This window comes from Myxine glutinosa, chromosome 1, assembly GCF_964187855.1.
Source record: "Myxine glutinosa chromosome 1, kmMyxGlut1.1, whole genome shotgun sequence".
NCBI lineage: Eukaryota > Metazoa > Chordata > Myxini > Myxiniformes > Myxinidae > Myxine > Myxine glutinosa.
In genome coordinates, this window is record NC_136261.1 from 24,139,312 (window position 1) to 24,166,456 (window position 27,145).

General features: G+C 45.5%; 2 protein-coding genes across 9 annotated transcripts in view; one reads left to right on the forward strand and one right to left on the reverse strand.

The window, feature by feature from the left end:
- Positions 1–27,145, reverse strand: part of LOC137416116 (carnitine O-palmitoyltransferase 2, mitochondrial-like) — a 1,201,140-nt gene that overhangs the window by 771,555 nt on the left and 402,440 nt on the right. The gene's annotated exons all lie outside the window — the stretch shown is intronic.
- LOC137421890 (carnitine O-palmitoyltransferase 2, mitochondrial-like) overlaps positions 1–27,145 on the forward strand; it is a 101,895-nt gene that overhangs the window by 43,183 nt on the left and 31,567 nt on the right. For all 8 annotated transcript variants that reach the window (XM_078769330.1, XM_078769152.1, XM_078769100.1 and 5 more), the window contains 2 exons: positions 1,652–1,855; positions 21,109–21,391. In XM_078769330.1, the coding sequence (XP_078625456.1) occupies positions 1,652–1,855; positions 21,109–21,391 (487 nt within the window). The remainder of the gene's footprint in view (positions 1–1,651; positions 1,856–21,108; positions 21,392–27,145) is intronic.

Genomic DNA, 27,145 nt, shown 5'->3' on the forward strand with positions numbered 1-27,145 from the left:
CACATCACCCCCGTCCTTTACAAGCTTCACTGGCTCCCCATCCCCCAGAGAATCCAGTACAAAATCCTCCTCTTGACCTACAAAGCCCTCCAAAACCTGGCCCCATCCTACCTGGCTGACCTCCTCTCCAGACACACTCCCACCCGCAACCTCCGCTCTGCTGGTACCAACCTCCTGACCCGCCCCCCCCCCCATGCGGACCAAATTCAGATCCTGGGGGGACAGGGCCTTCTCCATCGCTGCTCCCACCCTCTGGAACTCACTACCTCACACCATCAGACACTCCTCCTCACTCACCACATTCAAAACATCACTAAAGACCCACCTGTTCAACACTGCATTCAACATTCAACCCACAGCATTTAACCCCTGACTATCTCTTCTCCTTCTCCCTCCTTTTGCTTAAAATATTTCCCTATTGATTCTTGTCTTTTTGCAATTGTTGTTTTCATGTATTGTTATGCATTATGTTTTGCACTCTGTCAAAGCGCCTTTGGGCTTCTTGAAAAGCGCTATACAAAATAAATGAATGATTATTATGATTATTATTTGATATCCGAAGCAATGATGGATTCCATGACTTTGCTGATAATTGGAAGCAGGCTGATTGGTCTGGAATTGCAAGGATCTGTTTTTGCACCTTTTTTGTGAAAAGCGGTAATGTTTGCTGATTTACAAGATGCTGGCAGATGACCTTGAGCAAAAGAGAGGGTGAAAAGAACAGAGAGTGGGTGAGATAGAGCGGCAGAGCAGGATTTTAGGACCCGTGGACTGATGCCGTCTGGTCCAGTTGCAGAATCAGAGTCGAGGTTTGACAAAAACTTCTCCACCTTGTCAGGAGAGAAGGACACAGAGTCCAGGAGCAGTTGGGTTCGACTGGGAAAGATGGGAACAGAGAGAGATGGGTTTAGGACACAAGATTTTGAGGCAAACACAGAGATGAGGCATTCGGCTTTGTCACATGCGGTGTCAACTGTGTAGCCATTTGAGGTAAGGGAGGGGATGGAGGGGGAACAAACACCACAAACGGATTTGACCAGATGCCACCAGGATTTGGAGGAAGGAGACAGGTTTGAGAGTTCAATCTTGAGTGTGGAGAGATAGTGCTTCCTGGCACTCCTGAGGGTAGACACACACTTGTTCCAAGCTTGGTGGAAGGAACTGAGATTGCCTTCAGTTGGATTTGCCTTCCAAGAGGCAAAGGCAAGTTGGTTCAGGACAACTGCCTCACCACAAGATTCAGTGTACCATGGACGGGAGGAAGGGTAAGACAACTGAAGACGAGATGGGATAAATCTGTGCATGAGAGAGAGCAGTTTGCTTTGGAAGAATTCCCAGGAAGAATTGATGTCAGAGGCAGTAGAGATGGGAGACCAGTCCAGATGATTGATAGCTCCTTGCAGACCGTGCCACTCGTGCCAGTCAGCCTGAATGAAATGCCAGACTCGTCGGCGCTGAGGGGGCTCTCTGAGAATGGCCAGAGAGATGTCCACTTTAACAAGCACATGATCAGAAGAACCGATTGGAGCAGAAGAAGAGCAGCAGATATTTGTACACTTTTCCCTTTTATTTTATTCTGCATACATCTATGGGTATTTATTTTGGTCATTTTACCCTCTCCTTGCTTTTTGTTGTTGTCTCCAAATAAAAGGACATTCAGAACCGACCAGCTGTGACCCATGAAAATTCTGTGATGTATCTGAAACCTTCAAACGGTGTACAGAGATTGGAGTTTGACCTCGACAGCAGCCTGCAGACTGCTGTTGTAACAGCCAAATGCAATCTCCAAACAATTTCTGCCTCTCCTTCCTTCTACCGCCTTGAATTCCAAGATTATGGAAGCAATTTTCTCAAGGTGGGTGAAACCTAAAAAAAAATCGTCACATAAATCATTTAAATACCATGATGCAAATGTCGGTGTGAGCGTTTATGAAGATTTCTTCATTTTTTTAGTTTTTTTATTATCGACATTACGACTCATGGAAGAACAGAGATGATTTATAGAATTGCAAATCTTAAGAAACATGATTAAAAGCTAACACTCTGATTACCTCTCCCACTGATGGAGATTATGTTTTCACCCCGGTCTGTTTGTCTGTCTGCGAGTACAATATCTCGAAAATGTATGATAACAGAGTTTTTAAAGTGATACTTCACCATTGAGAGATACAGCCAAAAACGACATACTGTGTAGCACGACATCTCAGAGTTATGAATGTATCCGAACAAAACTAGCTGGGCAGGTTGGGTGTGTGACAATGACTAATTGATTTGATTTTGGTTGACGTCCTGATGCAGATCAGGCCATTTCGTGGGATACAAAACAAACTGTTCAGCGTGGCGGAGGTACACGCTCCACCGGGTGCCGTTCCAGTTTGTTTCTGTTTTTACAGTTGAGCCTTGTGGACCAGTGAGAACACGAAATAAATCAGGGCTAAGAGAACAAAAATAAGAGAATAAAGCCAGCAGATGTGGGTGGGGGGCACAAACAGCAGACTTGAGGGACAAAATGGAGGAAGACTGGGAGAAATAAGGTACCGGGGAAGAATGAGAGCAAGCAGAGGACACACGGGGTGAACAAGATGGATACATATTGAGATCGTGGTGAACAGATTTCTTGAAGACCTGGAGGCAACAATGACACTGAAGAGACTGTGGAAGTTGGTTCCATCGGTGGGGGAAAAAGAGAAAAATGAGTGTCGGGGGGAAGTGATTTTGGATTTTGGGAAAAGGATTACTCACAGACTAAGTGCACCCTTCAGAAAACTTGGGGAGGGGGTTGGAGGTGGGAGGAGTAGGACAGAGCACATTCTTGGCAGAAGGTGCAAGATCTGAATATATATGGAAATATCTATATGGAAATAGAAGGAAGGGAGACCACCAACTTTTCTGTGATGGGAAAGTTTTCAATGATTTTGGTTTTGAAGGAATCTCATATAATTTGTGGAATAGTGGGAGATTCCATTGATTTGGAAGGCCTTAGTTTCCTCGGCGTCAAGTTGAGCAAGGTTTTGGGCAGTGCCTCCAGCCCAAAAGAGAGAGCAGTCATCCATCAAGCTGCAGACAAGGCCTTGTAGGTGGTGGATAGGAGTTCAAGTGTGCCAAGGAACGATTTTGTATGACGGAGGTTTCAATGAATCATTGATCTTAAGAGACTGCAGATAAACGTTATAAACGGTGTACGTGTTTGTAGCAGGTGTGTCGATTATAAGTGGGAATCCTACATTTTCTTGGGTCACTGTTACATCGCTTCAAACAGAAATATTAACTCCGGTCAATCCACTAACTTCATGATGTTCAGCTGTGTGCAGACAGGCTACCATCCACAAAGTTTATTTTACCATGCACCTTGCAGTACCTCAGTGGAAATTACTTCCACACATTTCCATGCAGTAAGCCCACAACATTCACCTGTGTTTTATACAAGAAAGTTGGCAGCAGATATCAGTTCAAAACTTCTTTGCCTTTCTTTTAATTTCTGCAATACCATTTACTCTGAGAGGGACCTCGCCAGACTGACTTTCCTCCAGTCTATCGATGTAATCCCAAGCCACAATGGTGTTGACATACGGCTGGATGTTTCTGGTAGTGGTTTTTATTATTTGATGTTGCAGCCATTTTTTGTTGGCACAAAGCAGCACGTTTATTTCATCGATTTGCAAATAAACAATTCCATGGCCACAGCGATTTTAACATTTGAATGGGCTCTACATTGTTTGTTGGAAATTTGACAGCATATGGCAGCAGGGCGTACTTTGGAGGCTTTCGTTTGCTGTGACTTAAGCCGGACACAATGAATTCTTATTCACTTATATTCACTTCAGCAGGGTGGAGCCTGGCCGCACACAAAGCATACCCATTGGTACACCTGCAGAAGCTCCACCCCTCGCTCCAGTCAATCATCCACGCTTGGGGACCCTCACCACCGAGCGTCCAGTTTCTCGCGTTTCCCACGAAGGTGAGCGCCAGTTATCTGAGATAGACCTTATCGTGTTCTCACTCCATCGGATCACACACAGTATGCCATTTCTGTGAATAGATTGAGCTTTTTTGGGAGCTCACGCAAAACACATCAACCTCAATGAAATCAAAAAGCGAAGAGGAAGATCATAAATGCGACAAAAAGGCACACCTGAGCATGCGCTGGACGGCGCCAGACAAGTCACGTCCTATGTACTAAACCAACAAGAACCAACACTGGCATGGCCACTTTCTTTCCTTGAAAAAAAATGGAACTTTACCAACTAATATTTCTCATTACCTCATACAAGTCAGCATGCACATGTGATATAGACAAATAGAAAAAAGACAAAAGACATCACAAAGCTGAAAACCACAACAGTATTTGCACATGTGCCTGAAGACAGTAGACCGATGATGCCAGGTTCGAGGAAAAGCACCATCATTGTATTGGCTGTCCTTAGGTACCTTGGGATTTATACTGCCCCAATGACACATATGCAACCACTCATCCATCAAGAACGTAGTCATCCAAGTGTTTGAGGCGTGAACGTCGACGGCCTGACATCCTGATAGGAGGCGACACGGTGGCCGTGCTGTCAACACCATGGCGTTGGACCTGGGAATCACAGGGATGGGCAAGCATAGAGGGTAGAACTGCAGGAGGAGGACTTGGGGGCAGAACACGTTCAGCTGGAGTCGAGAGAATGGGAGGTATGTGAGGTGGATCGGTGATAGCAATAGGTGGCCCATCCAAGTCGTCTTCATCACCGAGAGAATCATCACATGAATCTCTGTGCGGATGCGGGATGGTATGTGTAGTCCACGTGGGTACCATGTAACATTCAGATTGTAGTACACAATACGACGAGCATCGGAGTTGAGAGCCAGCAATCTTGCGGATGTCGCACCAGGTCCCGTCCACAGACACAACCAGGTAATGATCCCGTGTTTGAGACGTGGATCCATCTCAGTGCAAGTACACCAGGTCTCTAACATGAACTGTCGGAGTAGCAGAGCGTTTTGTTGATGGGACTTGGATGTTTCGCTATAAGTATGGTTCCTAGAGTGTTGGGCATGCTGCTCTCGGATAAGGTTCTGATCCAAGATTGGAATCTGGTGGTTCGTGAACTGGTCGCTGGTCACATTGTGTCCACATTTCCCATGCAGACATACCGCAAGATCTGATACGTGAGTTTAATCGGGCAGTAGCCGTGGAAAGCTGACGAGGCGACACTGGACCTCCGAGCGGGTCTTGGTGTAATAATTCAGCTTCTAATTCCTGAATGGCTTTCTCAGCGACAGGGTTTTTGTTGGGGTTTTTGCGTGAACAAGCTCAAGGGAGACGTGGTGATCTTGTAGGAACTTGTCATTAGTGAGAGACTTGAATGCAGAGGCTTGATCAGTCCGGATGACAGCAGGTGGCCCCTCCATCGGATGAAGTTTACTGATGAGTTAGAGCAGGCTGTCACGTCGGGTATCATGGCATTCGTCATAAATGAGAGCGGAACGGGTGTCGGAAGTGATGCACTCACGCAAGACCAAGATCAGTTGACGCCAACACTTTCAGACATCTGCTGCAAAGGTCACACCAACTGTATCGGGAGGATCATTGGACGATTGAGGAATGGCATGCGGAGTGATTTTTCACATGGAAACACAGTGGTGGCAACTGGTAGTTACATGGTTGATGGACCTATCCATGTCAAGGGCAAAGAAGTGGCCATGCATCAGTTGGTGGCAAGATGGGTGATCAAACTTGATGTGGAGAACCGTGACAAGGCCGTCCAGGACCAGCCGAGGAATGACGATGCGTTCACGGGAAGGTTAGAAGGGGCCGTGATATCGGACAACCAATAACTCGACTTTTGAAATAGTGACTGAATTCAAGTACCTTTTCACGTCTTTAATATTGGTCAGCTTTTTCGATGGTCGGATACCTTATATGAGATGGGCATGTGTTCTGCGTAAATCTGCGCACTCAGACTGTAGGGCTAACCAGGCAGAACAGTTTGTAAACACTAATTTGGAGTAACCGGTGATGATGTCTTGGCTGGAGGAATGACGTACTACACAGTTTTCTGTCTGCTCTACAAATGAGCAAATTTGGCATTGGGGATTGTCACAATCGAGGGCATTCCAGCTGGCGAAATCTGAGGGTACATTAGCGGAGCCACAAGATGGCGGATTGAGGCCTGGAACCGGCTGACCATCAACAGAAAGGTTGACATGAGGGGACGAGCTTAAAACTCTCCTCAGCATAGCTTTTCAAAGGCTTGTACACATGGCTTACTTTCGGGCAGTTTGCAAGCTTTATGAGTGGATTGAATGATGAATGGTCTAAAGTGTTTAGTAGCCATAGCGATTGAGAGTGCTTCAATTTCGCAGGGATGCCAGGTGACCTGGTGTCCTCAAAACTTGGTGCTAAAAAAACCCCGCAAGTCGTTGGGTCCCATTGTGATTGACGTACATCGTAGCTCCTATGCCATTCTTCACTGATCAAGTGATAATCCACAATTGGTCTTCAGAGTGTGGAAGGATAATGGTTCTGTTTGAAGAAAGGGCTTTTTGGGCAGAGTGGAATGCTTCAATGAGGTCGGAGGTCCAAGCAATTTTGACTTGGGATATGCGGCCAGCCACAGCACCGTCTAATGGCGAGAGTAAGCTCGAACAGCCAGAAATAACGCGAGCTCGGAATTTGCAAGCTCCAATAAAGGATCGATAGCCGGAGACTTATTCGGGGCGGGGGGGGGGGGGGGTGGGGGGGCACACATGGATAATGTGGAGATGCAATGGGGGCTGGCTGTTGTCGTGCCTTGTTGCCACACCCACCCTCGGATAATGATGGAAGATGGGCCAATGACAGTCTTGGATGCTTACAGATTGAAGTGGTTGGCTTTAAGTGCATCAAGCAGTCATTTCCATTTGACTAACAGTTCGTCTACGCTTGCTCCCCCGCAATAGAGATCGGCGAGTTTGGCCACAACACCCTCCTCCACTAGGTCTCCAAGGACGCGACAAGTTAGTTCTTCTTGTGCCGTTTCAGAGCCAGGCATACCCATGGTGGATCGGGTGTAGACTCTAACACAACAAAATGGAGTCGCAATTCCGCAGTACTTCATTGACTCTTTAGATGGTAGGATTTGATAAAAAGCATTAGTCAAGTCAGTAGTGATAATGTGCTTCCATCTCCTAATTTGTCGAAGAGTGGAATCGACGTTGGGCATCAAGGAAGGCTGGGGTTTGCTTTATCGGCCAACATCGGCAAATGCCGTGACCAGTTGGAACCCGGCACTGGACGTTTTCACCAAGAAAGACGGGTTGAGGTACTTGACGTTGACTCTTGCGTCTTCTGGTTTGACAAAGACACCCATATCTTCTAGTTCGTCAAACTTGCGTTGTAGTTCTGCAAGGTTGCTGTGAGAATATAAAGGTAGGCGACCCATACGTTGAGGGGGCAGGACAGGACCCATGTTAACTTCCGATTGGAATGGACCAGACGCACCATTGTATCCTTTGGGCCTGGGGTCGAAGACATCGTCATATTCTTGGAGAAGGGTCTGAAATTTACGTCTAATGTCAAGGGGAAGGGAATTGTCCGGGTCGAGTGTGACACTGGCAGAGTAAAGGCTTGGGGCAGTTTTATTTGGTTTTGGTTGAATCTTCGTGTGTGTGGATGGGTGGGGGGTACAAGTTTCACCGGTGAGGCTTGAAGGCATGAAGATGGGGCGGATTTGACAAAAATGTTCATGTGATCGAACAATTTGAGGATTGCCAGTCAAGTTGGCAATGGAGATCTTGCTAGATACGCTCGATACGAGACTTGGAGAAGGCCATATTTCGGTTGAAGGACGATGAGCCCAATAGTCACTGCGAGGTTCAAAGGCGTATGTCGAATCAGACAAATTGTCAGGGAGGTTTAGCTCTATGTACTCCCCAGGCCATACAGTTGTACTTCGTGGAGAGGCATGTAAGAAATGGGCACGGTGGACTGCATGGTGAGTGGGAGAGAAATCAGATGAACTGTATCAGTATATGGACCCATCATTGAGGATGATGTGGTATCGAACCGGGCGAACAGAAATGTCACTCAGCTCCATGAAAGGTGTTCCTGGCAGGACATCAAAGCCAGGTTTTCAACAACATGGCCTTTGAAGGTAAACTGTCAGTCGTCAGAGGTCATGATAAAACTGACTTCACCAATCACCATGAGTGGGGAGGAGCCAGCAGCCTGATGAGCTGACTGAGAACTCTTTCTCTTGGGTAGACCGAGACGTTTGGCAGTCGATAGGCTCATCATGTTTCCAGTGGCTCCACTGTCAATTGTGGCACGGATAGTGTGCTGACAGTAAAATGTGTCCAAGTAAGGTGACTGGCGTACTTGAATTCTATACGCAGATATGGAGGACTTGTCAGAGTCATCTGGAGAGTCGATGGTGGGGTCTGTCACTTCCTCATCATCATCAGAGGGGTCCAATATGTTGGATATCTGCCTCGCCTTGGCCATATATTTACGATCTTGTTCAGGGAGGTAGCTGCACTCGCTGAGAAAATAACAGTCCGCACGCCCCGCTTTGTGACATAATGGGCAGTATCTTTGGGAGCGCTGAGAAGGTTTGTATCGAGATTTAGAAGTATATGTTATCGATTGAAAGACAGTTCTCTTTTGAGTTTTAGAAAGACAGGCCAGCATGGCTGTTGTATCTTTACTGGACCGTATTTCATCTAACAAGGACTGTAGGGCCAGGGAGATTTCCGGTTTAATGGAAGCCAATGTACGAGAACATAGTTCAGCACGAATAACGTTGTTTGACTATTTTCGGTAGCGTCAGGTGGGTTAGTTAAAGCCAGCTGAGGACGACGACATTTTCGAGGGATGGAGTTAGCTCCTCGTCATCCGCAGGAACTTCACCATGGTGTGAGATGCCTCCGTCATGGCGTAACAGATTGTCGTTGACAAAAGCTGCCAAACGCTGGTTCGGTCTTCTGTGCATTCTTCTGGTTCTAAACGGATATCAGACAAACCTCGGAAATGTGCGTCGGTCGACTGAAAACCGAAATGCAGTGAATGACTTGCCATATATGATCTAAGGACATAAAATCACGGACGATCGTGTTGCATGCAATGACTGTGTAATAATTGGCTATTTGACGAAGCATCAAATCCAATGCGTTGAATTTTAGCTGAGCTGTGCAGCGATTGCCTTGAATAATATCTTCACCGTCGTCGGTGAAGTTCCGGAGAGGTGTTGTCCACATTTTCTTGAGCCATTGTGAGCCAGTCACAAGAAACGGGGCGAAACTGGGGTCTAGCGATAACGTGTAATGGAGATTTTGTTTCCAGTTTTCAAAAGAATTAATCGTCTCCGATTTAGTAAGGCACCATTGTTTGGGAGCCCGATGTGAGTTTGCCATCGTCTGATGTGAATATACAAACATTACTCACAGAAACCGTGTCGACGGCTGTGTTACTCAAGTCGTAAGAGCCCGGGTGGGCCATCACAGATTGTGAAGAAAAAGAAGCACGAGGCCTTCGGCTGCAGCACATTTCGTCGGCTGTAAGGCTGGAACGTAGAGTCGGAATCTCTGCCACCACGCCAGTTAGCTGAGAGAGACATAATCGTGTTCTCACTCCATCGGATCACACACAGCACACCGTTTCTGTGAATAGATCGAGCTTTATTGGAGCTCACGCAAAACACATCAAGCTCAAGGAAATCAAAGAGCGAAGAGGAAGAGGATCATCAATACGACAAAAAGGCACAACCGAGCATGCGCGGGACGGCGCCAGGCGACGTCACGTCCGATGTACTAAATGAACAACCAATACTGGCGGAGTTAAAGCTGAGAGGACGTGGCTGTTTAAATGTGTCATGTTCGTGTTTAATGAATGCGGTGTTTGTGTTCAATAAATGTGTCGGGATGGTTATGAGAGGTTATGTATTGTTGGTTATGGTTACAAGAGGAACCGTGTTATGGGTTATGAGGGTTGGGTGTTGCCGGGGGCTCCACATGCGATTCGGTCCCTTCTGTGTACCGCTACAAATGAAATTCCTCATGATTGTCTATTTCGTTATCAGTGTCGTATAGGTAGTGGACAATCATTGCCCGCTTGGATCTCCACACCAGGACCGGCCTTTCTCAAACGCGCTGTGCGTCTGATCAAGTACGATCTGATCCAAATAATTAGGTTATGAGGGTTATTTGAGGAAAAATATTGGTTATGAAAGGAATTAAGGATAAAGCATGCACTGTTCGTGTATAAAGGCTGCTAATGTTTCAAAGGTGTATCTGGAGAGGTAAATTATAAATAAACCGAATTTGAACTGTGTTTGACTTTCTCTGGAAAGAGAAGCCGAATTAAATACTGTGTCTAAAATGTGCAAAGGTTACCAACCTAATTGCTGTGAATGTCAGAGTTATGAAAGGGGGATGAAGGTGGAAGAAGATAATGGAGGTAGGAAGAAGAAGACCTCTCCATGGCTGTTGCATACGCATATCTCCCGTTCCCACTGTTGTAAAAATCAGAGTCACAACAGCTTTCTCATTCCAAGTTTAATCTGAATCAATCTCGAACAGCATCTCGAAAGAATACATGACAACCATCATTTCAGTTCTCTAATAGGCATCAGGAGTGTATATCATATGGGATACAAATAAGCAAGCCTCATGCCAATATGATTTCTCACCTTTCTGAGTAAGCGCGTAATGGTCACAGGTCTGCCTCTCGCTCGGAGCGAACGGATATTTATGAGAGCACTTTAGTGGGCAGAAGATGTTACTGCACCTAGGCGATAACTTAGATGCCTACGTTGCACTACATTCCTCACAGAGTACAAAAACTGTGCAAGCAAGCCATTTAAATGTATACATGTAGCACTAATCAGCAAACAAGTATATAGAATGCAAAAGAACATAGAACACCTATCAAGGAGTTACTGCTAACCAAAGCGCTCCGGTCGACGACTTTCTCTCCCCGTGCGGATTCGATACACATCAGAGCTGTCGACAGATGTACCTAAATCTTCCCCGGTCGGAATGCTAATCAACTCTGGTGTCTGAGTCGGTACGACATTCCCGTTCGGGTCGCGCGACTGATGAGAAGATGGAGATCCGACCGTATTGGGCCCAGTCTCATCAGCTTCCCGGCAAGGGGCAAGATGACGCACCGACACAGTGGTTTCACGACCGACCGGCATTTTGACATGAGCGAATTCCGGATTAGCATGAATGATCTGTACCTTGTCAACGAGCGGATCGTATTTGCTCGGACGCACAGCGCGTTTGAGAAACGCCTGTCCTGGTGTGGAGATCCAAGCGGGCAATGATTGTCCACTACCTGTACGACACTGATAGCAAAATAGACGATCATGGGGAATTTCATTTGTAGCGGTACACAGTAGGGACTGAATCGCATGTAGAGCCCCCGGCAACACCCAAGTCCACTTGTCCGTCCCCAACCCCCGGATCTTGAGCCCCAAGTTAATGGGGTCTCCATATGATGCCATTACATCTTTCAATTTGTCCATTCGCTTACGGGCGATATGGTGTGGTGCAGCTAGAAGCAATATTCCGCGGCAAGAAACATGCTCGTACGTCCTGAGACATGAAAACAGCGACTCTGTCGGTATGGATGAACTCAGGATAGCCGTACATCGCAAACAAGAGCCTCAAGCAGTGAATAACCAACCCGAAAGACATGTCATGACATGGAAATGCGAACGGGAATCGGGAATACACATCAATAATTGTGAGAAGATAACGATACGAGCCGGACGCTGGCAAAGGTCCTTTGAAATCCATGGCTAATATCTCCTACGGTCGACTAGCTTGAATCAAAGTCCCCATTTCAGGTTTGTAGAAGCGTGGTTTCAGTTCCGCGCAAACAGGGCATGCTCGGCACAAACGACGAACGTCCTCCATGGAGTAGGGCAAGTTTCGGGTACGCACAAAATGCACCAATCATGTCACTCCCCGGTGGCACAGCGATTCATGAAGGTCGCGAAGATCACCTGTGGTGAGGCCCGCGCACACCCCGGGCCTGGAAAAGGCATCTGCAGCTAAATTCTCCCGCCCCGGGCGATATGTGATCTTGAAGCTGTAGTCAGCCAATTCGATGTGCCATAGAGTTATTTTTTCGTTTTTAATTTGCTGGGTGTGTCGTGTGTCGTACATGAATGCAACGCTCTGTTTATCAGTCATCACTTCGAATGTCTTGCCAAGTATGGGCACCATTGTCGTATTGCTTCCACCACGGCGTAGGCTTCCTTTCCAACAGCTGAATGGCGTATCTCACTATCTGAGAGAGTATGAGAGAAGAAGGCGACCGGTTTCCACCCTTGAGTCAGGGTCGCCGATATGGCACAGTCCTACGTGTAGGTTTCCAAGACAAAGGGTATGTTTTCATCCACCGAGGAGATGGCCGCGTTAGCTATGTCTAGCTTCAGCCTTTGAAAAGCGGCCTTGGCTGCCTTGGTCATTGGAAATGTTTTGCAATCAACGAGGGGACGAAGCTTCTTGGAGTAATTCTGGACCCAAAGAGAATAATGTGCAAACAAACCGAGAGCTCTTCTCAAGGACGCACAATCACACGGCGCCGCAATGTCTAGCAAGGGTCGCAGACAATCTTTGTCAGGAGTTATCTTCCCTTGGGTCACCGTGTACTCTGAAAGATCAATCGTCCTTGCGGAATAGCGACATTTGTCCTCGTTGAAAGTTAGATTATACTGGCGCGTGACCTGTAGGAACCGCCGCAAAGTAGCGTCATGAGCCGCTTGATCTCGTCTGCACACTGTGAGATTATCAAGATACACAAAGACATCTGTTAATTGCTCTTTGGCAATTATGTTGTCAATCGCCCTTTGAAAACACACAACTCCGTTAGTTACGCCGAAGGGAAAATGCGTGAATTGATACAACCATTGTCCCGACTCAAATGCCGTATAGATTTTGTCGTCGTCACGGATAGGGATCTGATGATACGCACTGCACAATTTGAGCGTGCTGTTGACTGCGTATTGAGCGACCTGTCGAACTCGCGCGTCTAGACCCGGAAGTGGGTAGGCGTCCAGCTGCGTAAATCTATTCATAGTTTGTGAGTAATCAATCATGAGCCGCTTACAATGATTTTCAGTTTGGACAACCAATACTTGAGCCCACCAAGGTGATCGACTCGGTTCGATAATCCCTTCTTTTAGAAACCGTCCAGTCTCTTCAGCAATGAATTGTGCATCGGCCTGTGAGTGACGTCTTGACTTGATCGCGAACGGTGTGCAGTCAGAGGTTAGACTTGGAAATAGTGACAGCAGCTCTGCAGTCATTCCTGTCAAAGCACACACAGAGAGAGTAGAGTCACTGTTAAACTTCATTTCCAAACGCCCACGCCAATGAAGGAAATCATGTCCTAACAGTACATTAGCGCATAGGGTAGACAGAATCATCAAACGGACATCAGGATACATTGTGCCATTAACCACTAACTTGACGTGGCATTCCCCTTTGGTGCGCATCCAGAGAGACTGAATGGCCATGAAAATTCTTTGCGAGGTCCCCAGAATTGGCCATCCTTGCCGACGTACAAGACCCATGTCGACGTCGCTCTCTGTCGACCCAGTGTCCAAAAGAGCGTTAGCAGTCTGTCATTCGATCAGCACCGGTACTACGTCGCTTGCCAGACCACGTGGGCCGGGCAGTGCTGGAACTTCTATAGGCTCTGGTCGTGCTTCACACGTCGGTGATTTCCGCCAGAGTCAGACGCCGTCCTCTCGAAGCATGGCAAACCTTCGCATAATGACCTTTCTTGGCACACGTGTGGCACGTCACATCCCGAGCCAGACATGTAGCTCTAGGGTGACTCCGATTGCCGCAAAAGAAGCACTCATTGTTTCCTCCGAAATAGGCGGTGGCAGCCAGACTCGTACCTTCGGCTCCGAGGGCTTCTGACGGCCTCGACTCCATAGGGGTATCAACAACCTCGCGCTCCGTAGTAGAGAAATTCTCCGTACGTCTCTCCCCAGTGAGACCAGCAGTTACATAGGGTCGACCGTACGACTCCGATTGAGCCTGTGCCAGCTGGAGTACTCGTGCCTGATCACACACCTCTTGGAGGGTCAAGGTGGACTTTTCCAACAAACATTGACGAATTGAAGGTTAATGGAGCCCGGACACAAAGGCGTCCCGCATTAAATCGTCACACATTTGTTCAAATGTTTGGACCTCATGTGCACATTCCTTCCCCAACTGACGGAGTTCTTGAAGGAAGTGCTCGAGCGATTCCGTGGGGTCCTGCCTTCATGTAGTGAGCTTCTATCGGGTATAAACCACACTTCGTGGCTTGATGTAGATACTTCGAAGCGCTGTTGTCGATGTCGCATACGTGGGGCAATGCGAAATGTAATCGTGAAAGGTGTTAGTCACGTGACAGTTGAGAACAGCAAGCTTCTGCGCATCCGTGATGTCAGTATATGTTTCCAGGTAGCTCTCGAGCAAACATAACCAATGTGTAAGCTGGCTCGACGCGTCATCCGCCTGAGGATCCCCACTGAAGGTAGGTAGTTGCAGGAGCTTATGCATCTCGAACGATGATAGGAGATGATTCAGATTAAGAGTTGTAAAAATCAGTCACAACCGCTTTCTCGTTCCGAGTTTAATCTGAATCAATCTCGAACAGCATCTAGAAAGAATACATGACAACCATCATTTCAGTTCTCTAATAGGCATCAGGAGTATATATCATATCGGATACAAATAAGCAAGCCTCATGCCAATATGATTTCTCACCTTCCTAATTAAGCGCGTAATGGTCACAGGTCTGCCTCTCGCTAGGAGCAAATGGATATTTATGAGAGCACTTTAGTGGGCAGAAGATGTTACTGCACCTGGGCTATAACTTAGATGCCTAAGTTTCACGACACCCACTACACAAAATGGAGCTCTATCTGAATACTAACACAAAAAATGAGATAACTGAACTGGGAGCCTGTACGCACGTGGATGTGCGTTCCGCCATACCCCTAGGGAGGAGGGGGGGGGGAGGGTTCAAAGAACCGCAACAATATTAAGGTTACAAAACAATGAGTTTGGCAGGAGATATAGGTTCTCATGCACCCCCCCCCCCTAAAACTAAATTCCCAAATGATTTTTAGGACCCCGAAGACATCTACTTCAATAATTTTGATGTTGACAGCAGGAAAATATTTCCCACAGTGTCCTAATTAGCATATTTCCAAGATGGCTGCCATCCGCATCCATTCAAATGCTAAGTATCATATGTCAGTAAGTAATGAGCCGATTTTGATGATCTGCGTGTCGATATTATGGTTTTCTGAGGTGCTGAATCGATTTCCAAGGTTTTCAAAACGATTGGAGGTCAAGGTCACATGATTTAGGCGAAGGTCAAGGTCATTTTGTTAAGAAATCGCTTCATTTTCATTTTCCGACATGCATTATTTTTGACCCCGCTCCCATAGATATGGTGATAGAAGCTTACTTATTGCTTTAAAAACTTTCCTTATTGTCATATTATTTGTTTTATTTTATGTATATGTGTATTGATATTTATATGTATACTTATATTTTTCTAGATCTATTGGTGAAGGTGCATGCTGCTTCAACTATGAATGCTTGATTCCGGTGATATGCAGAGACTATATCATATAACTATGTGTTTAGCGAACTAATTCCAGCTGAGCAATAGTGATGATGGACAGTCAAGCTTAATTAACCATGGTGAAAAAGAAGAGGAAAAGTGAACAAAGTTCAGATGGGTCTGAACCCGCTGTGAAATAAAAGTGTCTCACCTCCACTTGCGTGTTGCACATCCCCAAGGAATCTGATGATAATCCCTTCACCTGTTTCAGTTCTGTCAAATGTGTGCCATCAGAGAAGTTGTCATATTTACTTGAGATCTGTGATAGAAGAGCGGCTGAGAAAATTGATTCTCCCCATCGGATGAAAGCTGTATGTGATCTGCTGCCAGAAACTCTAAATGGTCTCGATTTGGAGAGAACTGGTTACCACAGGCGCTGTTACCAAGACTAACAACGCACCTCGATTGATTGAAGAATGCATATGCTGATGCTTCAACCATGGCATCAACATCACAGAGGCACCACTCTCCTCGCAAGCAGAAATCTGCAGATGCTGATCCTGTCAAATTTCCACCAGATGAATGCATTTTCTGTGAGAAGACTGAAATCAAAGTGAATGGCAAGACTCAGAGGCTAACTCGCAGCGTTACAGCCTGGAAGAAGGAGTCAGGATGGAAGAAAATCGAACCTATGGCAGAAGCTCTCGGAAACAGCCGTCTGTAACGTAAAGTCAAGGGCATGCATCTCTTTGCAGATGAGGCTCGCTACCATGACTTTTGTTACCACCGCTTCTTTTGTGACTATCACAATCATAAACAGAAGCTGGAGAACAAGGATGACTCTGACACGGAGCAAGCTCGGAAGACTGCTGCTCACAACGCAGCCTACAATGTTGTGAAGGAGCTGCTGAAGACACAGGTCATACACAACCAACAGGTCTTGCCCCTCAGTACTGTTTGTGACCGCTACGTCATTGAGCTGGATGTGCAAGGAGCACCCAAGCCCGGATACAGATTCATAAAGCTCATGGCAAGTCTTGAGAAGGACGAGGAACGAGGCAAACACCTTTCCTTCTCAAAAGTGGCTCTCAATGAGCGAGGTTGCTTCTCATTCTGGCAAGTAGACAGCGCTAGCATCACCCTAGCTGATGCGATAGCATGTACCTCTCAGTTTTGGACAGCTGACCAGTTGAAGGACACTGCTCTGTAATTGCGAAAAGTGACCCAAAAGGCTTTTGAGGAATCAGCCGATCTGCCCTGGCCACCCACTGCTGACGAGTTGGACAAGCGAGCTGGGGAGGAGTTGCCTGAGGAGCTCAAGTGGTTCCTCAACCTTGTCCTGTCTGGCTGTGACCCTGAGGTGGAGAAGTGTGAGAGGACGTGCCGGCTTCTCTACTCTATCGCACAGGACCTCTGTCGGGGAGTGACTCATGAACAGTGGATGTTGTTGAAGCACATGTTCCTGTGCACAACTGTCCGACACCTCTACAGTAGTAAGCAGTTGACGACGATCTTGAACCGACTGGGTCAATGCGAGTCTTATGACTTCCGGTTCGAGCTGGAGACAGCCATAGCCAAGGCACTGGGCGAGGATTCAACTTACCTTGCTCCTCAGATCATCTGTGGCGAGGGCAATGCTGTGTTCCATGGTGAGTGGGACAATCTCAACATGATCACAACGAACATCCATGGCTCGAACGTGGTCAACAGTGCTGGGGGCATGTGCAGATAGATGATAATTATCTTCTCATGGATACTGAAGATGACTCTAATACATTGCTACAATGTCACTTATAATATATAATAAATATAAAACAATAAATATAAAAGGGCTCAGTTATCTTTCCATGATGTGTGGTTCAGGAGTTATTTATAGTCACAAATTTCCATCACATGCGTGGAGGTCAATGCGCTAAGTATCCCTTATTGACACATCCTATGACCTTGAAGATGACCTTAACCCCATGATGTTGACCTCAAATTGTCTTGTTAGTTGGGATAATAAACGTTTTTAAAGCAATAAGTAAGCTTCTATCACCATATCTATGGGAACTGGTTCAACAATAATGCATGTCGGAAAATAAAAATGAAGCGATTTCTTAACAAAATGACCTTGACCTTCATCTGAATCCTGTGACCTTGACCTCCAATCATTTTGGGAACCTCGGAAATCGATTCAGCACCTCAGAAAACCAGAATATAGACACCAAGATCATCAAAATCGGCTCATTAGTGACTGACATATGACACTTTGCGTTTGAATGGATGCGGATGGCAGCCATCTTGGAAATATGCTAATTAGGACCCCGTGGGACATTTTTCCCTGCTGGCAATAGCAAAACTCTTTAAGTAGATGTTCTGGGGTGCTAAAAATCGTTTTGGAATTTTGTTTGAGAGGGGGTGAATGTGAACCATGTGAACCAATCGAGCTTTAACTCCGAGGCGTTCACTAAAACTATGGTCGTGTTATTTATGTGCACGAGAGTGTAGTGGAGGGCAGCGAGCTTACCTGGATGGATGGATGCGGCACAGGGTTATCCGATTCCCACAACAAATAAACAGACAAGACAAAGAATTGAAATGCAACAAATAAAGGGTTTAATAAAAGAAATGCCAGGATAACAAGAAATGTGCGGTACTAAAATTCCTATATTGAGGATCCTCCATCAGACACAATTGCAACACAAAGGGAAAATAACAAAAGTAATAAAATGTGTGTGGTGCGTTTGCCTGCTACTGCGCCTGGCATCAGTGACCGTCCAGGGTCATTACAGGTCCCATGTCCCTGCGTGGTAACACATGTGTTGGTGCCAAGTCCGTTCGCCCACCAGCCACCGAACGTGAAGAGAACAGGCCCTCGCTCATTCGTCGCTGTCCACTCCACAAAGCACCGAGGTGAGACAAGAGAAGGATGCATCCACCTTTCCCGTAGCCCGGAACAGGGAGAGCGAAAATACGACCAGGGAAATAGAGAAAAAATAATAAGATGCCAGCACCTGTCATGAACCGGGGATACATTCAACTACACTTGTGACCGCTCCTTATGCCAGCCACGAACCAAGAGAGAGTGCACAAACTGTGACCGCTTTCCACGCCGTCTCCGTCGAGAGCACAGGGAGAGAGAGAGAGATGCGTCCGCTTGTAATGAATGTCCCAACCAAGAGAGTATCTGCGACCGCTCGTTATGTCAGCGACGAACCAAGAGAACAAATGGAAGTGCATCCACCTGCGACCAATGCCAAGACCAAGAGAGAATGTAACCAGTTCGAAATGAAAACCCAGCGCAAGAGCGAGACGTGCTCACACGCTATGAAAACCAGAGCCACGAGAGGGGAAAATGGCGGTCCTCTGCCTTTTTGTGCCTGGTGCTGGAATGTTCTCTCTGATGTTATGCGTGCACCAATCAAAGAGAGGCATCGCATCGCTCCACGGCCACGACCAATCATCACCTTTTGGGGCGGGGCCTCATGGCCCGTCTTCCTATCCTTTTCGTTGACTCGGCTGGTGGTGTCAGTGGTGGTGTGGAAGTGTAAATTTATGAAGCAAGCAATTTCTATGAGCCTCAACCCTCCATTCCTAGTCTGCAGGTGTCTTTTTGGGGTTTCCATCCAGAATTTGGGAGTTGCTACAGTTGGCAAGTTATCTCCGGCACTGTTCAGAATCGTGGCTCGAGAAGAGTAAAAATTATTAGTGGAGGCAATGGCGGAGCACATATTGTCATAAATGACTGATGGAAATAATATTACAAATAGGGTTTTTCCAAATAATGTAAGGTTGGTTCGAGTTTGTCTTATTGGAGAAAAGATATTGTTTCTTGGTAAATAATTAAATAATACAACTGTAGCCACAATGTCTACCAGGGTTCTTTGGGGTGATTTGCTGGGTTATCAAGGCTTAATCGTTTCAGCTCGAGGTCTGGCAAACTACCATTGTTTAATAAATTAGATGTAAATATTTGTCGGGTGTGTCCCCTCCCACCTTTGCCTACGTGACTTCTGGGGGATGGTAGTTCTGAAGTCCATCCTCAACTTAATGTTATTGAGTTTTAAAACAAAGCTAAACTGAACAACGGTTCGGAAATAATAAAGTATAAAATCCATGTAGGCGAGCTCTCTCTGGCTCTCGGCTTCTCAGTAAAATCTTTTGTGGGATTGTAGTAGGATTTGACTCTTGAGGGAAAAGATGAGTTTGCAGATTGAAAAAGGATGGGGATTGCCATAGCTATTGAAGTGACTGTTTTATTTTGAAGTTTTACAGATAAAACCACAGAATGGTAAATCATTTGGTATAGTTTTAATAATGGAGGCGCTGTAATTATTTGGTTGTGACTAAGGAAAATTTTGTTTTAAAAAATGTGCTTTGAAATAAAGTAAGTGGTCTTTGTTCTTGTCGTGTCAAAAATGAGTAAAAGATATATCCACTTCACTGAGAATGACCTTCAGATGTTCTTGAAGGGATTAGAGAGACAGGGCTCCAGGTGTTTTGCAGGAGACAATGGAAAAGCAGAAAGAATTTGGGATGCAAACCTACTCTCAGTGGAAGGCAACCTCATCCTCGACACCTACTCCCTCCCACCCAAACTTTGCCCAACCAATCCGATTGATCTCCTCCCCTCTCTTCGCTCCTCCCCCCTCCACTTGTCCCCTCCCACCCAAACTTTGCCCAACCAATCCTACTGCTCTCCTCCCCTCTCTTCGCTCCTCCCCCCTCCTCTTGCTCCTCCCACTTAAAATGTTTTAAAAATCATTTAAATCCTTTTCTCCAATGTCCATGACCGCTCCACACGTATAGAAAAACACTTGAGAACGATTATCACAGACACTTTTCATGTACGATCGCGATGATAGTTATGCTGGTGCAGCGAGCTGTAGTTAAGTTTGGATCGGGACGCCTCCCAGAAATTGCGGACGCAAGAGCGCCGCCTATCGGCGAAGGGGGCACGATCGTCGTTATCGGATCGGTCTATATATTGTGGAAAAATAGGTGCATAAAAAAGCCTGTACTATATTCTTTCCTGGAAATTTTATTTTAAAAATAGCCAAAATTCGGAATTACCATCGTGTGTCTCATGATCGTTGGTCCCGATTCCAAATCCATTTGACCTGCCTCGTGGCCAGTTGTTGCATCCATGTTCCCTGTCTTTGCCAAGCTGCTGTGTCGTACCACCTGTGTAAATGAGGAAGATTCATTTCGCAGTACAAGGGTTTTTAGGGCAGGCTTGATGGTGAAAATTTTTTGAATTTTTCACATCTGGTGATGCAAGAATTTCTCGATTTATCGACGATACTTTCAAACAGATTGCATTCCTTTTATTGACTGTTGGTGTACTGAAGTCCAAATTGGTCATTATGTACTAAAATTTCTCAAAAAATGTATGCATAGATTTGACAAAATTCGTTACATCACATATTTGTTAAACTGGGACTCTACTGTAATAGTGGAGATGTTTGATAAATCTCACTGCAGATCTGCTGAATGTGACAAGTCCAGTTTGTTTGTTATGCCCTCTCAAACTTTCTTTCACTCCATCAGTTTATCTGCCTTTCATTTTCACCTTCCAGGGATGCGGTGTGAGTCCAGACAGTATTGTGCAGTTAGCACTACAACTGGCATTCACCCGCATGTATGGACACCATGCGGTGATCGTCGAAATTTGCAGCACAGGCACCTTCCTACATGGCCGCACAGAGAGGTTTATAACAACCACAACTGAGGCTCTTGAATGTTGCAAGGCTTTCGGTGCAGATTCTCGAAGTCATGGCTCGCATCGCACTACCCTTCTGCACCAGTTGATTGAAGCAACCTCCGAACAGCACAAGCAACTCATCTCAGAAGCTGCCACAGGTATACCATTTATTGCATCTTCAATCGAAAAATAGAGATTATAAACACATGAAAGCTTGCACAGGAGGTAATCTTACCGGGGATCCACAGTAGTTACAACAAGCATGACGGACCAAATGTAATTTTTACTGCATAGCCCGTAGGGCGAAGCCGTCCAGAACAGTGTTTGTCTGTCCATATGTATGTATGTATGTATGTATGTATGTATGTATGTGTGTATGTATGCATGCCCCTCAAACACACACCAATTAGAGCTGAAGACAGGTGATTGGTGATCTCATTACGGTGTATGATGTCTGACTCTACACACCGCCATATTGATTCCTATGCCATTCAGGCCAAACATATCATTGAACCTGTCATATCACAATCACCATGCTCGTTTTTCATGCAGTGCGAAACACAAACAAACCGATTGTTAAAATGACCATCAAATATCAAAGGCAAAGGCGTTATGGATCTTCCAACGACAGTACATAAAAGGCCTTAGGCTTCATGCCTTCATGCCTCACCTTTAGGCCGCTTCGGACAAATTAGCCCAGGTTTCTTAATACAGTAGTATTGTTTTCAAAATAATAATAATAATAACGTTAATAATAATATAGAAAATATAATCGCAGCACTGCAATCCCTTTGTCATGACTGCAAGGTTACTCGATCGAAGCGGTGTATGGTTGGTAGTAGATGATAAATGTTGTTTCTGGGACACTGCCATTTAACATGGGAAATCCCTATCTAATGTCATTTACCCCCCTGTCTTTTTTCAAAAACCATAAACACCTCTATTTCTCCCCCTATGTTCCTTCTCCCCCCTATGAACCTATAATCCTTCTCACCTTATGAACCTATAATCCTTCTCACCTTATGAACCTATGATTTTTCTTCCTTTATGAACCTATGTTCCTTCTTCCCCTATGAACCTATTCCTTTCTCGCCTTATGAACCTATAATCCTTCACACTTACATGTAAATTTTCCTCTCACCATCACTTTTCTTCATTTCCCCTTAACACCTCTATTCCTGACCCCCTTGGTCTTATGGTACTCTTACTATCAATGATCCTGAGTAGACCACTGAAACAATGATCCTACAAATATTTGTTTATGCGTAGGAAATAATTTAATTCGCCTCCAACTTCCATCACCATCTAATATATTATGAAAGAAGAGGTTTGAGTTTGGTTCTTTTTCAAGATATTTTAACTGAGCTAAGATAAAATGGTAAACCTCCCTCAATGTTCTTGTTTGACCTCCTCCTGTGCCACACACCATTTTTTAATTATAGTATATATTTTCCTAACAACCATCAAAGTTTTCCGTCCACTCAAAAATATTTCCATCTTTTTTACCCAACTCACCAGTATTTAAATTAATTCTCTTATTTGTTTTGTGAACCTTTTTACCAGTTGCCTCTTCAATTATACCTATTTGATATTTCTCACATTCGTTATGTTTTCCATTCATATACCAAGGTTGATTACACCTCCACTCTTTAGTCTGGTTAATACTTGGTTCAATCATTTATATAATAGTAAAAAAGGCGGCGGTAGCCCGTTAAAATCCCTAACCCCCTTTTTAGCTTATCACTTATATATATCTTATCACTTATATATATCTTATCACTTATATCTTATCACTTATATATATCTTATCACTTACTTATCTTATCACTTATATAACCATAAGGGAGACTATCAATTCCATTTTCTAAAATAAACCTCTTATCATCAAAAGCCCCCAATGCTTTTTTATTTATCTCTTCTGTATATAATTGATGTTTATAACTTCTTATTCCATTAATCTTTCTAAACTCTTCTTTCTTTGTTGTTAAACAGTTATAATAATCCTTAAAGTTTATTGTTTCTTTAATAACATTTTTCTTTACACCTTTTAACTTCTTATCAGTTTTTTCAACGTTATTCACAATGTATTTATAAGCATAAGCCTTTGACCTCAATCCCACAAATTCACTCATAATATATCCTCCTAATTCATCCTTGAACTTTCCAATCACCTTTTTATTTTTAGAAGAGAACAACTCACTCTCTGGACTGTAATTACTTGTATCATAGATATTAATGTCCTCTTTCATGTCTGAATAAACATTATCAGTATTAATTTTCAAAATAAAACTATCTGTATCCATAGAAAGTAGATTAACATCATTTTTATATTTCTTCCTCAAGTTATTATAAAAGTAATCATACATTAATGACTTTGATAAATCAAGAATTAATGTTCCAATATAAATAGGTTTGTCCATTTCAATACTCTCTTTAATCAAATGGATCGCACAAAAGTTCTCAGTAAAGACCTCAGCTCTAGTAAAACTCGGTCTATTAATTAATTTTGATGCTTGTTCCCAAGATGTTGCTAGTCTGATATTTTGTCTTTTCCTCACGTTCTCCATGGTCTTACCAAAGACCGCATTATTCATCAATTTATAAAAGTCTTTCTCAAAATCTGTTTTTGACTCTGTTCTTCTTTGTGTATTAAAATCAATGTACTCCTTTAGCCAATGACTTTGATTGAACTTTAGAACCATGTGGATCTTCTCTACTCTTAGACCTTTTGATAAATATTGTCGCAAATTTCTTTGGTGTAGAACATAATTTTTCTTGTTATATAACATAGTAAGTAATTTTTCTGTTGATTCACCTATATCAAACGATCGTTGATAATCACTCAACCATTCTTTCTTTGGACTTTCTTTCTCACAAGCAAATGGAAGATCTTTATGTTTGACATGAAGTTCTTCAGGATATTTTAAATCGACCTCAAAATAATATCCAACCTTTGAATCATCCAATTCTTTTTGTGTAGAGATACATACATCTTGTAAAACCTTTGTCATGAAAATCAAGCTCAGACACGACTTGACCTCTGGGTAGGTTTAATATCATTTAGATCTGTAGTACATCCTGTAAGAATACATGCATGCAACAGGCATTAAAATCAGAGTATTTCATGAGTAGCAATGGTTGATTCAATATAACAATGGTCCAACAGAGAGGACAGTCAGCGCAGCATTTAGGGGCGTACATACCATTCAAACTACAGGACTATGTCACAGTGAGTTCCGCTGGAGTGTCCGCGGGCCCCGGTTGTCCCGGGTCTTATAGACGCCCCTTCCGTAGCGAGCACACCCTGGGTTCACCTTGGTATAATTTCACTACATGTCTTATAGACACCGCCCAGTGGTTTAAGTGAGCGTCACACCTGGGTTCAACTTACATTTTCACCACATTCTCCCCGCCGTTAGAACTATGCTGCCACTAGGCAGGAAGCGAGCGCGCGTCAGCATTAATAGGTAGAGGAAGTCATTATATCATTATTAGGGTGTCAAATAAATATCCCTATTGATTCTTGTCTTTGCGCCATTGTGTTATGTTTCGCACACTGTCAAAGCGTCTTTAGGGCTTCCTGGAAAGCGCTATACGAAACAAATCCATTATCAGTAGTACAGGTCAGTCGGTCCATCCGTAGAGGTCAGTGTGGCGAATTACCCTGCAAGCACAGGTTCGGAAACTACCGGGTACATCGTCCCCAAATCCGGAGTCCCCTGCTTCGGAGTAGCCGCTGGAGGCAGGTGTCGGAGGGGCACCTCAGTGCCCTCACCGCTTCAGGCAGAGGTGTATCAGGCGAAGGGAGGGACGGCAGATGTTCTCTAGGCGCACTCATAGCCTGGTTAGCAAACATGTCCGATACTGGCAGATGATGAGCCTGTGGGTCACAATAGGCTAGTCTCACAGGCCTATGTGCTGGATAAGGTGTACCTTTACGATATGCAACTCATTACATAAGGTGTACCTTGTCGAAGAGCGAATGTCCATTCGTCGCAATGCAATGCATTTCAGGCAGATGTGTCGATGTGGAAGATGTGTAAACCAGTAAGCCATGTCTATTCGTCGCAAGGCAACACATTACAGGAAGATGTGTCGATGTGGAAGATGTGTAAATCAGTAAGCCTCTTTACAGTAAGCTGTAACAGTAAGTAAGATTACATGACAGGAGGCCATGACAGTGTAAGTCAATTACAGTAAGTCTGTACCGGCCTAGGAGTTGTAACAGTAAGTAAGATTACATGACAGGAGGCCACTACAGTAAGTCCATTACAGTAAGTCTGTACCTGCCTTGGCTCCCAAGGGTACATGGTCGATCCATAATAGATCCATGTCATGGAATTGCCAAGGGAGAGAACCGACGAGAGCCATAACGAGAGTTACGCGATATCCCGGAGTCCCCCTGTTTTGAAATCACGAGACCGAGCGCTCTCTCTGACGGCAGCGCGTACGAATTACAAGCTCCGGCAAATAGGTTCAAGCAAAACGTTTGCCACGAGTGCCCTCCGTAGGCTGCCCGAACGACGCACAAAACGACCGAAATGCGCCTTCCCAGCGAAGCGCGCAGAATCTCCCGACCAGCAGCACAGCACGCAGAGGATCGGAGAAGATCGGCTATACCGGCTACCATCCCGGAGGGAGTGTCCCGGAGAGAAAACGTCGAGATCGAGAAATGGACAACGTCCCGGATGGATCGACATCCAAGAGAATGGCCCGGATGGATGGATCGACATCCAAGAGGATGGCCCAGATGGATGGATCGACATCCAAGAGAATGGCCCAGATGGATGGAGCGACATCCAAGAGGATGGCCCAGATGGATGGATCGACATCCAAGAGGATGGCCCAGATGGATGGATCGACATCCAAGAGAATGGCCCAGATGGATGGAGCGACATCCAAGAGGATGGCCCAGATGGATGGATCGACATCCAAGAGGATGGCCCAGATGGATGGATCGACATCCAAGAGGATGGCCTGGATGGATTATCATCTCACCCCCTCACTCATCCATCCCCCCCCCCCCCGTCATGAAGTGTGAGATAACAGCCGCGAATCGCGCACCGAAGTCGAGCGACCTTCACAGTCTGGGTCAGAGGGAACGCAATCAGGCAGCGGCCGGGCGAGGCGTCTCGCAGTCTCGAAATGTGTGGAGGCGAGCCAGGCGACCTGTCCTAGAAGCAACAAGCCCAGAGTCAAGGGCGATCCGGCGGGCCGGTGCCCACGTGGCTTGCTCAGGAGACGAGGGAGTCGGGCGCAACGCTCAATGTCACCGTGTCATGGGGTCACCGTGCACCCCCAAATGCCCCGTGCCTTATCGATTAACGGCATAAGTCCGCGATGTTGGCTAGTCGCCCTCGAAGGCCGCCACGTTATGACACGCACTTTCGGGCAGGGGCGGTCAGATTGAGTATTTCTGCTATCTGTAGAGGTACCCAGGTAGACGAACTCTGATGACGCAAGCGCGGGAAACAGTTAAATGGTGCTGTAAAGCAAACGCGTGATTTAGTCGATGACGTCATCAATTGGTTCGGGCGCGTGCGGGCGGGTTTGACGGCAATTCCAGCTGAGCGGTATCCCCAGACGGAGTAAAGTAGCACTCCGAAATCTAAAGTCTCGCGTCCATTGGGCAGCAGCATTCGAGCGGGCTCGAGATCGGTGTACGGAATACGAACCCGGCCGACGAGCGAAAAGTATTATCTAGGGCTCACCGCGTACGAGGGAAACCGAAAGTTGAGCTCGGCCCGTTGAACCAGTGCGGCTTCGCCGAGTCGAGAGGGCGAGCATGCTTGGCAGCGATAGACTGCACGACCTGAAGTAGCGTCTCGTTTGTTTAGCTGTCGGGTCAAAGGATCGAATACATATCACGCCCTGAAGTAGCGTCTCGTTTGTTTAGCTTTCGGGTCAAAGGA